A 13,390-nucleotide genomic window follows, 5' to 3' on the forward strand; every position below is an offset into this window, starting at 1 on the left:
CTACTGGCTGAATAATATATTGCACATAACCATATCATTACATTCTTACCAGAGAGAAACAATGTGATGGTTCCAATTTATGTACAGTTATGTATATGCAATGTTGTTTACATTCCAATGAAAGTTTCAGGAGAAAATGGTGGAGAAGTCTGAGGGGAGGTGAATACGTATGGAAACATCTTGAAATTAATTTAAAAGGTAACGTGGACTATGGCTGAAAGGTGGTGGGGTTTATTGTCTGTTCGGTGCATACATGTAGCTCTCATTAATATTAATGGAATTTAATAGAGCTGGGATCCAGCTGCAAAAATCAGGTCTGGATCCAGATTTCAAGCAGCTTGTCATGTGATGGTGGTTAAGAGTCACAGAAAGGGTTACATTTTCCTGGAATAAGGGAAATGGTATTATCCCTAAAGTTACTGTGACCCTTCTTTCCTTCAACCCTATGCTTCACTTCAGAGCTTCTGCCTAGAACCTGCCGCTGGCACCTTGCTACATATTTAAAGGAACAATACACATAACCTCATGTTGCTAAAAGATTCAGGTATCCTGATCCAAGCTTTTGGGTTGGGACCATCTCTATTTTTTATTTTTGGCAAGTCACTGTCCCACCTTGTGCCTCAGTTTCCCCATCGGTACTATGAGGATAATCATTGTGACCTCCTCTGTAAAGTGCTTTGAGACCTAAAAATGAGAAGTGCTATATAAGAACTTCTATATATAAGTGATATATATATCAACCTCAGCCTAGATCAATCCACACAAGCGGTCCATTTCCTGGACACTACTGTGCTAATAAGCAATGGTCACATAAATACCACCCTATAACGGAAACCTACTGACCGCTACACTTACCTACATGCCTCCAGCTTCCATCCAGGACACACCACACGATCCATTGTCTACAGCCAAGCTCTAAGATATAACCGCATTTGCTCCAATCCCTCAGATAGAGACAAGCACCTACAAGATCTCTATCAAGCATTCTTAAAACTACAATACCCACCTGCTGAAGTGAAAAAACAGATTGACAGAGCCAGACGAGTACCCAGAAGTCACCTCCTACAAGACAGGCCCAACAAAGAAAATAACAGAACACCACTAGCTGTCACCTTCAGCCCCCAACTAAAACCTCTCCAGCGCATCATCAGAGATCTACAACCTATCCTGAAAGATGATCCTTTACTCTCACAGATCTTGGGAGACAGACGTGTCCTCGCTTACAGACAACCCCCCAACCTAAAGCAAATACTCACCAGCAACCACACATCACTGAACAAAACCACTGACCCAGGAAGCTATCCTTGTAACAAAGCCCGATGCCAACTCTGTCCACATATTTATTCAAGTGACATCATCATAGGACCTAATCACATCAGCCATACCATCATGGGCTCGTTCACCTGCACATCTACCAATGTGATATATGCCATCATGTGCCAGCAATGCCCCTCTGCCATGTACATTGGCCAAACCAGACAGTCTCTACGCAAAAGAATTAATGGACACAAATCTGACATCAGGAATCATAATACTCAAAAACCAGTGGGAGAACACTTTAACCTATCTGTCCATTCAATGACAGACCTGCGGGTGGCTATCTTACAACAGAAAAACTTCAAAAACAGACCCCAATGAGAGACTGCTGAGCTGGAATTGATATGCAAACTAGATACAATCAACTCAGGATTGAATAAGGACTGGGAATGGCTGAGCCATTACAAACATTGAATCTATCTCCCCTTGTAAGTATTCTCACACTTCTTATCAAACTGTCTGTACTGGGCTAGCTTGATTATCACTTCAAAAAAAATTTTTTTTTCTCTTACTTAATTGGCCTCTCAGAGTTGGTAAGATAACTCCCACCTGTTCATGCTCTCTGTATGTGTGTGTATATATATCTCCTCAATATATGTTCCACTCTATATGTATCCGAAGAAGTGGGCAGTAGCCCACGAAAGCTTATGCTCTAATAAATTTGTTAGTCTCTAAGGTGCCACAAGTACTCCTGTTCTTTTTGCGGATACAGACTAACACGGCTGCTACTCTGAAACCTATATAAGAACTAAATGTTGTTATATAGTGCCAATGGCTAAGCGGTTTTACAAATCGTATTCAGAGTATGGATGAGGAGCCCCAAAAAGGACTGGGCCACATTTCCTGAGCACAGATCGCTGTTCTGTTTTAATCGCGTCTGGAGAACTAAAAATGTTGGTATGACTGATATCTAACAGACCAACTCCTCATGGAAACAGGGTGGCCCACTTCTGCCAATTTAAATACCCATGTTTGGAGTTACACCTGCCTCTTTCCTCTTTAGAGCAACTCCATCATGCCAGCGCCAAGCTTGAGTGTCTGGACTGGGCATAGGCCTGTGCACAGATGTGGGTGAGGAATCTTCATACTTTCACCACAGGCACAGAAGAGCTGCAGACCCACTATGTGGAGGCTACTTCCACTATGTGGCTAAGTAGCTCTCGATGACAGTTACATGCTCCTAACATGGGACAGAGAATTGGAGGACCATGAATGGCAGATCATCTGCTTCCACCTCCCGCACAGGCCTGCTCTCATCTGTCTGTGCCCTGCAGCCTCCTTGGCTCCATGCACTACAGCCCCCCAAATCCTACCTTTCCCTTCTACAGCAGAAATGCGTCAGATCCACTGCCGGAAGACCCTGTGCAACCATAGAGGCAGAATTTTGACACTAAGCAACACAACCACATCCACTTTGAGCTACAGCCTGCAGTCTTCTCACTTAAAACAAGTCAAAGGGAGTTTTGCCTTCATTAGGGCTCCAGAATCCACCCCTTTCTACAGTGATTACCATTAAAAATGGAATGTTTTCCCACAGTTACCACACCCTGGTGTCTGAAATGTGGCAGGTATCTTCTAAGATAGCAGTGTGGTCAGAGAAGGTAAACACTGACTCCGTAACGCAACCACTGTAGTTCTCCTTCTCCTCTTTTCTTGCTTTGCATTGGAGCCCCCACTATTTTGGGGGCTTGCTTTATGCATTAAGCAATTGGGTTTTTTATTGCTGATAATGTAAGACGTTTGGGTCAGATACCTTTCAATGCATGTTTTGTGTTATCTCCTTCTTAGAAGCACCTTGGACATAAGCTGGCTTTACAAAAGTCAGAATTTGGCCAGAGCTACAGTGCTTAACAAGTGATTAAGCAAGATGGTTAACAAAATTCTCACACAACTCATCTCCTTCCCCCACCACCACCCCTGAAAGTTATCTTATCCCACTTCTCAGCAGAGAACGAATAGCAGAAGGGGAAATCTCATGTTACTAAGACTGTATTACACTGAAAAAGTATACTGTGCTACATTCATGGGTATGCAATGAATTACTAAATAATGTGGCACCAATAAACTCCATAAGTGACTGGGAGGGGTTGCAGCCAGCCCAGAGGAATAAGGTAATGACACTGTGGTTCTGTACAACATACCAGTGCTTATGTCCCCAAGATGAGGTATCCCCAGCCCAACCACCACGGAGCCCGCCTCTTTGAGCTGTGTGCAGAAGTGGATTTCACCTATAGAAGGAGGTGATGTTTTACTTAAAGAACGTGAAAACTGTAATTACTGCTAGACTGAGAACTTGGACATTAACGTTCTCTCATTTCCGTTCCTTCCATTCCACCTTACCCCAGTCTTCAGCTCTGTCTGCCAAGTCCTGTGATGAAAACTCTCCTTATCCTGATCACCCAGGGATTGCGGCTTGCTGTACCCACCAAGGGTTAGAGCGAAAGCTCTGTCTGGCCGCCCTGCACCAACCGCCCAAAGAGTTCCCTACATACGTGGAGCCATCAAATGAAGAACTCTGTGAGGCCTTCAAGAAGGACCCCCAGGATTTTGCAGATAGGTAAGTGTAACCCACACACCTGCTGGGTGAGGTGTTCTGTCCCATCTAGTGGCACTGAGGAGAGAGGGAGAGATAGATGAGTTTACTCTAGTGCCTTAACAGCCAGTTGGCTTGTAGCTCATGCAGTAGAGGCTTGTGTTTTAAACTCCAGAGGCCCCAAGTCAACAGATTGTCTCCATGAGATTCTGTTTTTTTCTCTCTGACGAATGGTTGGGATGCAGACAAGTGGAAGTGCTATTAAATGGGCGTTAAGCACTGGATAGAAGTTTATTTTGTGTGCTTTATTGTCTCTGGCTCCTGCCTGGATGCACAAGGCTGCAAGGGTACAAAGAACCTTTCTCCCCTACCCACTGTGTGTGCCAAGCACCCTGGGGATGTGCTCCACTCATCATGGGGCAGAAAGGACCATGGCTTAGCTGAATAAAATATTACATGATGTAGCAATAACGTTCTTAAAGACAATGGGGTCGGAGTGTCCTTCTGGGTGCTGTGTGATCTGAAGAAGGGTCTCTGTGGTGCCTCTCAGCAATGCAGTTTTTAAGAGTATCTTCTGCTTGGTTTGTAGTAGTTGGGGGTCAGAAGGCACCATGAAAGGCTGCGTGTCTCTTGGTTCAAGAAGTTAGGACTACAGACGCTCCCTGACTTAAGCAAGCGTTCCGTTGCGGAACGCCTTGTATAACTCAAATTTTGCATAAGTCGGAAACGTATCTCCAACCATTACACACACACAAAATACCCTCCTATTTCTAGCTTACAGAACTTCTTCCGTAAGCTTGGATTTGGGTACGTCGGATTTACATAACTCGGGGAGCATCTGTATTGTTTGTTCTGACTCATGTGGTAGAGAGATGGTGGGAAAAGTAACGGGGGGCGGGGGAAGCAGAGAGCCCTTTGTTGATCCTGAATCTCTGACTTATTGTTGCATTCCTGGGTTCTCCTGAGGGACTAACATGGGGACTCAGGGTCAGATTTTCAAAGGCATTTAGGTACTTAAACCTGCAGATAGGCACCTAATACAAATGAATTGCAATGCCTAGCTGAGTCCGGTATCTATCTCCCATTGAAATGAATGGGAGATAGGCCCCTAAACCAGGTAGACATTTTTATAAATTCTGCTAGACACCTATCTGCATCTCTAACCCCTAAAATCTGGCCCTGAATCTCTCTGTAGAGATTGATAGTAACATTTCTTTTTAGATGCTTTAGAGAGAGATTTTCAAAGGTACAACAGTGATTTAATCCCACAACTCCCACTGACTATCAAAAGTATTTGATTGTCTTTGCAAATCTCTCTGCAAATCTCTCCCTAGACACATCAATGTGCGAATGAGTTGTCTGATGTTAAGTACCCAAGTTTGCCAACTTTGGACTTATCCTGCTGTTTGTTGTTCGATTTATGAATACATTTACTTTTATGATTTCTTTCCTTCTCCTGGCGCTTGCTGTTTAATAATCTAAGAAAATGTAACCAAACTACAAGATAAAGTGTCCAATGTGATTGCCTGTCAAGGAAGCAACTGTCTCATGCTCCAGGGATAAAAGAGAGATCCATTAACTCTGACATTTCACCCAAGCAAAACCAGGGAGAATTTGGAGCTCATGTACTATATTTAGGGCCACCTCTGTGTGGGTGCACAGCTAGGCTGGGGAGAGGATGCATCCCTGTAACACACAGAAAACAGCAACAATATGGCAGTAAGTTGTGTGGGAGAGGCAGTCAGAACTACTGCCCGCACTCACAGGCCTACAGTGGATAGGAAGGGACATGACCATAGCTCCCCTGTTGGCATTATGCTTTATACAATCATAATGTCTCCCTCCATATGACTTAGGCACTACAGAGTCTCTCCTCTTTCCTCTCACTCTGCACTCCATTGATGCACAGGGCCATAACCTAGCTCTACATATTTATCTTTTATTGCTAGCCCACCTAATTCGCTCATCAGGCTTGGCAGATGCCAGTCATGACAAAAATGCAATTTATTAAACCATGTATTAATTTATCTGAAACTAATCAGGATGCTACTAAACCAGCCAACATAATAGTTCTTACACCATGGCAGTTATGAAGACTCCGTAAGGTCAGGCTGACCTTACAAACTGTAATGATCATCAAAAAATCCATACGAATAAACAAACTCGCTGGAGTATTTCTGTTCTGATCTCAGTTAGTGGAGCAGCGACTCATTCACATGGGTTTAAGCCCATTTTTGTGAACTGGTTTGTGTGGGCAGACTGCTATATGTTCATGGCTACCACCATTTAAAAAAATGGAAAATAGCATATGTTACATTTGCAAAAACACTGGGGTGGGATTTTCAGAAGCCCAGAAGGGAGTCAGATGCCCAACTCTTTGAAAGTTATTGACTTTCTTCAGGAATTAGGTGCCAGATTCCTTTAGATGTCTTTGAAAATCCCTCTGAGTTAACAAATCCTCCAGCCAAGTACTTTCTCTTTTCTAGGTTTACGTATGAGTATTCCATTAACTATGGACAAGCCCCACTGCCAGTATTAGTGGGTTCTATAAAGAGTTACTTGTCCATGGTTGGAACTTGCTGCATTTCACCACGCCCTACTGTGTGCTTCTTGAAAGAGGTAAGTGTGTCCCGCCTTCACTTGCTTCCTGCCAACTTCTACAGCAGAACAAATCTAAAACTTTTTTTTTTAAATTGTCTCTTCTATTGGGTCTTTAATCTTGATACAGTCCCTATCCCAGTGGCGTGTGTGTGTGTGTGTGTGTGCAAAATGCAGCACCGTGCATCATAAGTTATATGTACTGTATAAAACGGTGATGGAGTGTTACCTTAGAACATTCAGGGTGCCATTTGGAAGGCTACCAAAGGATGTAGCGATTCAGTCCTGGCGTCCACTGACGTTTAATCATGATTAAGCTGTGTGGCTCTCGCCAGTTTTGCTCCATGAGGAAGCAAGGGAACATTTGCTCTGCATCTGATCCCCTGGGGTTTGCACTCCTTTAATATGTACTTGTTGAAATCAAACCCCAACACTCCAAATGAAACTCAGCTAAAACCATTAAGTTCCACACCAGGACCTTGCTAAATCATGAATTTTGATAGAAAATCTAAATTTGTCCAAAGTCCACTCCATATGTTTCACTGTGAACATTTCACACCACTCTCATCATCTTACCAACTGTCTGTAAGATGCTGCCACACATGATGAAAATGAGCTCAGTAAGGGGTTTGATTGCAACATAATCAAAAAATATCCCTCTTGTGTAAACCTCAATCTCGTCATACTCAGAGTTGTCTTTGAAGGAACTCAAATGTGAAATTGCAGAACTACTAACTGTCGTCAGTAACCTATCATTTAATCAGCTTCTGTACCAGATGACTGGAGGATAGCTAATGTGACACCAATTTTTAAAAAGGGCTCCAGAGGTGATCCCGGCAATTACAGGCCTGTAAGCCTGACTTCAGTACCAGGCAAACCGGTTGAAACTATAGTTAAGAACAATATTGTCAGACATATAGATGAACATAATTTGTTGAGGAAGAGTCAACATGGTTTTAGTAAAGGGAAATCATGCCTCACCAATCTACTAGAATTCTTTGAGGGGTTCAACAAGCATGTGGATCAAGGGGATCCAATGGATACAGTGTACTTAGATTTTCAGAAAGCCTTTGACAAGATCCTCACCAAAGGCACTTACGCAAAGTAGGGTGCCATGGGATAAGAGGGAAGGTGCTCTCATGGATTGGTAACTGGTTAAAAGATAGGAAACAAAGGGTAGGTATAAATAGTCAGTTTTCAGAATGGAGAGGGGTAAATAGTGGTGTCCCCCAGAGGTCTGTTCTGGGAACAGTCCAATTCAACATATTCATAAATGATCTGGAAAAAGGGGTAAACAATGAGGTGGCAAAATTTGCATATGATACAAAATTACTAAAGATAGTTGAGACCTAGTCAGACTGTGAAGGGCTACAAAAGGATCTCTCAAAACTGGGTGACTGGGCTACAAAATGACAGATGAAATTTCATGTTGATAAATGCAAAGAAATTCACATTGGAAAGCATAATCCCAACTATACATATAAAATGATGGGGTCTAAATTAGCTGTTACCACTCAAGAAAGAGATCTTGGAGTCATTGTGGATAGTTCTCTGAAAACAACCACTCAATGTGCAGTGGCAGTCAAAAAAATGAACAGAATGCTGGGAATAATTAAGAAAGGGATAGATAATAGGACAGAAAATATCATGTTGCCTCTATATAAATCCATGGTATGCCCACATCTTGAATACTGTGTGCAGATGTCGTTGCCCCATCTCAAAAAAGATATATTGGAATTGGAAAAGGTTCAGAAAAGGGCAACAAAAATTATTAGGGGTATGGAATGACTTCCGTATGAGGAGAGACTAATAAGCAGGGCTGGCTCCAGGCACCAGCTTGTCAAGCAGGTGCTTGGGGCAGCCACTCCGGAGAGGGGTGGCACGTCCAGCTATTCGGCGGCAATTTGGTGGACGATCCCTCGCTTTGGCTCGGCTCGCGGCTTTTTTTTTTTTTTGGCTGTTTGGGGCGGCCAAAACCCTGGAGCCGGCCCTGCTAATAAGACTGGGACTTTTCAGCTTGGAAAAGAGATGGCTAAGGGGAGATATGATTGAGGTCTATAAAATCATGACTGGTGTAGAGACAGTAGATAAGGAAGTGTTGTTTACTACTTCTCATAACACAAGAGGTAGGAGTCACCAAATGAAATTAATAGGCAGCAGCTTTAAAACAAATAAAAGGAAGTATTTCTTCACACAATGCACAGTCAACCAGTGGAACTCCTTGCCGGAGGATGTTGTGAAGGCCAAGACCATAATAGGGTTCAAAAAAGACCTAGATAAATTAATGGAGGATCGGTCTATTAGCCAGGATGGGCAGGAATGGTGTCCCTAGCCTGTTTGCCAGAAGCTGGGAATGAGTGACAGGGAATGGATCATTTGATGATTACCTGTTCTGTTCATTCCCTCTGGGGCACCTGGCACTGGTGTTACCAGATGTACCAGTTACTTTGGGGTATGCTAATTTATTAGGGTTAGTCTTCTTGGGGGGGGGCGGGTTCTGTAATTCTATTAATGTAAAGCTTGTGTCACTTGTGTGTTCATATGGAGCTCTACTTCTCTCTTCTGCAAGTCTCCTCCCAATGGAGCTATCCTGCAGGACCTAGGTTCCCCAGGGCTGGGTTCCTTCAGCCCCAGAATCAGATGAGCACACACACACACCAAGTCTGAGCGGACTGGGTCAAGCAGCACTTTCAGTTGCCACCCTTATATGCCACAGGTTCAGCACGTCCCTATCCCCACTTTCACATTACAATTGTTCTGGTAGTAACCCACTTGATGAGCAAATCCCTCAGTATTTTTGGGCGCTACAGGGATCTTTAGCTTAGGTAAAAGAAGTGTTGCTGCAGAGCGAATGGGGAAGCTAAAAACACAAAAGAGTAAAGTTCAGCGAGACGGGCCACACATCAAACAAGATATAGCTGAATAATGTAGAGTGTTTCTATTGCTATGGAGAGTCACTGTAATACACTGCACAATCCCTTAAGGGAAACTATGAGAGCATGCAAAATCATTTCCTTGGTGTGGAGAGGGAGCTAGGAAATTAGTGAGGTGGGAGAGACGTTTACTATGCCACTGGTACCAAAAAGGGGGTTTGCTCTGAATCAACCTCCATACACTGTCTCACTGTGCAGTTCAGGAAGATCGCATTTAGGGTCTATAGTTTTTATTTGGTTTCCTAGCATCACCATGCACCCAGATTGGAATAGGGTTTGCTGCTAATGCAGTGGAGGCAGGTGCACCAATTCCCTTTGCTTTCAGCCTGTAGGGAAGTTAAGTAAACATCACAAACATGATGTTCATTTCCTACTAAGTGGCAGCTGCTAATCATCACTCTGGTCATTTCCAGCAACCTGGAAAACTATTTTATATGTTGAGAGCCAATTAGTTCCATTTAGCTGTTTGAAAAGAGGGAAGGAAGCAAAGACAACCAAACTGTTGAATTAAAGGGATCTAGTGGCAATCCTGAAGTTCACGGTTCGGCTTGCTCAGGTATTAGACATTTGGAGACAAACCTTCCGCTGGTGTAAATTAGCATTGTCTTATGGACCTCAGTGGCACTGTGCCATGCCACACACCAGCTGAGGATCTAGCGTGCGATGGTTAGCAAGCCAGAAAGATTGTAAATAATTATGGCTGAAACAGGACTATTTCCAAAGCTGAAGTACCAAACAGAAAAGTATCTATTATTCATGAGAACAGATCATATCATCTAGCTCTGACGTGCCATGCAATGTATTTATTGTAGCCATGTGCAGGCAGATTTGCCTAAGAACAAGGCGTTCTAGTCTTTAGCTAGCACATGGAGCCATGGCACATGAAGGCATAAAATCCAAGAACAAGGGGAACAGGTTTGAAGCGTTTACTGCAGTAGTTCCCAAACTTTAGCAAATAGAGAACAATTTCACTATTGAAAGGAGTTGCACAAATCTATGTCTTCATGGTGTTCTGATGGTGCTTCGTGATGTGTGTGATACAACACTGCTTCAGTCTGTCCCACTTCTGGCTGCTGGGAAGGAAGAGTCGTATCTTTACTCTCGCTCTGCCTGTTGGGTGTTGTTTCCACTCTTACCTGAGAGAGAAGAAAGGTTGGAAAATGGATTTCAGTGGGTCTGACGCTACCAGATTCTCTTGATTAGAGTTCCCTGCTCTGGGTGAAACATGCATGTCAGTAATATTGGGCAGCACTCCTATATCTAGCACACCACAAGCTCCAGTCCAGAGCCACAGGTGGAGGATCACTGCTGTGAGCTTCTCAGCATGGAGATCAAGATCTCCCGGGGCGGGGAATCACAGATTGGTGAGAGGGGATCACATATTGCTAAATACTAAAGTAGGCCTGGCTAGATGAGAGATGGTCCTGGTACGGAAGCAGAGATCCCAGTCTGTAAAAGATAGAGAAGCGTAAGTTTGCAATTCTAAATAAAAATAAAGAGATTCAGAAGTTAAAAGCCACTTTTGAAAAGGAGTGAATTACTAGGAAGGGAGCTGCCAAGTTAACACATTTCAGGCCTGAATTTCTGACACTCCTCAGTACAGAGAAGAGGGCAGCAGTTCGTCAGCATTGCAACCAGTAAAAAAGGTATTCATGACAGGAAGAAGGGGCTCCAGTTGGAGTACCCCAAGTGACCGGACATCTTACATGAGCCTAAGGACTATATACCTATCTCCTTGATCCATCACAAAACTGAAGGACCACAAATGATAGCCCAGGGGTTCTCAAACTGGGGGTCAGGACCCCTCAGGGGGTCACAAGGTTATTACATGGTGAGTCGCGAGCTGTCAGCCTCCACCCCAAACCCCGCTTTGCCTCTACCATTTATAAGGGTGTTAAATATATAAAAAAGTGTTTTAATTTATAAGGGGGGTCGCACTCAGAGGCTTGCTATGTGAAAGGAGTCACCAGTACAAAAGTTTGAGAATTACTGTGATAGAGGACAGCTAGGAAAACTGTCATTGCAGCATTGCTTGGCACTGAACACCATTGAGAGTTAATGGGGATATTTAGACTCATTTAGGATAATAAACTGAATGACACACTGACTGATAGGAATGCTCCGGTAGACTACAAGTAAAGGAGTCAATCTGTGCCTAATGCAGTTCTTCTCCTTTCTGTTCCAGAAATTAGAAAGAAAGACTCTATCCTTACTCACCACCATGTCAACCAGAATTTGTTCCCGCTATGCAGCATATGGGAAGGACAAATCAAAGTTCAGGTACAAAGGCAATACTATATGTTCAGAAGTGAAGGTGTTTCATATTTGAATTTCCTGTTTACTGTAAATTTGTAATAAGATTCAGCAGGATTTGAAAAATAAGTGCACTATTGTATTCTGTGGAAAAGTACTGTATTTGGTAGAGGTACAAAGCAATCAGTCTAACCGATTACCATTCTTTTGTAGCATGTCAGAGCTGTGAAATCCTTGTTTAGATGGGCTCTCATTCAACCCAAGATTATTTCAACTGACATGGCTAGAGATCTCTCTTGTATATGGTTGGTGGAGTCTCACATCCAATTAGAAGGGTGATCAAGAGGCATATACTGTTTCTAGTCTGTAGAGATGAGAGAGTAGATTGGACTTTCGGCTTTGTAGTGGCATTGCGAACAGCGGGGGTGGTGTTTGTGTACTGAACACAGAGAGCAAGATATTAATGTTCTGGGCTCTTGATTAGTGCCGGAAGGTGGGGTAACATAAGAGTACAAGAGTGTATCAAGGATAAAGGTGGCAAGTGCTCATATATACTCTTGGTTTCAGAGTTAAATTTGGGTATGGAGCCATGCCTCTGGATTTCCCAACTCCAGCTGTTTAGGCCAACATCTTCAAATGAGATATCTCAGGTTTGGCCCTTTTAATTAATGTGCTGCTGGGCGCCCATATGGAATCACAAGTGCTCAGTGCCTCTGAAAATCAAGACCACTTATTTAAGTACTTACACAGGGAGGGAGGTACCTAAATTTAGGCACTCATGCTTGAAAAAGTTGGTCTTTTTCTTTCCCAACTACACTGTTTTAATGAGATTCTTTTTGTTTAAGGTATGCATCTTTCAAACCATTAGTCCATCTTTAGAGAGGGCTAAAGTATGACATCTCTACTCACTTGTAACTCAGTCATTGCTCAGGCATCATTCCCAGTGACTGCACAGGGAGCTTGCCAGAGTAGAACAATATACTACGTAAGGAGGAATTGGCCCAATGATCCTTGTTTATGCAAGCATGTTAAGCATTTCAGTCTTCCAGTTCGTTATGGTGCACTCCCCATTAGAGCAGCCACTTGCAACAGGGCATAATGTTGCAGGTATCCCCAGTTACAGCCCCTTCTGCTGGCCATCCCCATCTGCGTGGGTCTTCCACAGCCTGGCACTCCAGGCAAGTCACCTAAGAGTTCAAAGTTCAATCCCCTCTCAGGGCACTCAAAGTCCCAACTCACCGTTCTTACTGGACTTCTCTTCAGTTCCCTGCTCCTTATAGCCTCCCCCATACAGAAGCCTGCCCTGCGGGTCTCTTCTATTCTTTAGTCTCCTTTCAGAAGACCCAGGCCCAGGATGGTCTCCCTGGCCCCTTGTTCCAAGGGTCCGTCACAGTAGTTAGCTCAGTTTTTCAGCCATAGACAACACCAAATTGGTGCCTTCCCACACAGACAAATACTACTGCCACTACAATCTCTTCCACACCGAGCTCCCTCAGCCTGTGTAAGGAACAGCAGGTCTATACACAGGCCCGCAGGGTTGCCAGGCAGTGAACACCACCTCCACACTGACACCTGTTACCAGCTTGTGCACCCCAACTCATGACCCACTGCAGACACCAACCCCAGGAAGTCTCACCTCTAGGGGTTTGACAGATAACAGCCTCATGGCACCTGATTGTCTCCCCAGAGGCATGACGGAGGCACGCAGGGCCTGGCTGGAGCTCTCGTCGCTGGGCAGGAAGAAGCGTAGTCTGGC

At 43.9% G+C, this 13,390-nt stretch overlaps 1 protein-coding gene across 1 annotated transcript in view; it reads left to right on the plus strand.

The window, feature by feature from the left end:
* GC (GC vitamin D binding protein) overlaps positions 1-13,390 on the plus strand; it is a 47,763-nt gene that overhangs the window by 15,956 nt on the left and 18,417 nt on the right. Inside the window, exons 4-6 of the mRNA XM_034772564.1 lie at positions 3,663-3,874; positions 6,337-6,469; positions 11,567-11,661. Coding sequence (XP_034628455.1) covers positions 3,663-3,874; positions 6,337-6,469; positions 11,567-11,661 — 440 coding nt within the window. The remainder of the gene's footprint in view (positions 1-3,662; positions 3,875-6,336; positions 6,470-11,566; positions 11,662-13,390) is intronic.

This window comes from Trachemys scripta, chromosome 5 (genome assembly GCF_013100865.1).
Source record: "Trachemys scripta elegans isolate TJP31775 chromosome 5, CAS_Tse_1.0, whole genome shotgun sequence".
Classification (NCBI taxonomy): domain Eukaryota; kingdom Metazoa; phylum Chordata; order Testudines; family Emydidae; genus Trachemys; species Trachemys scripta.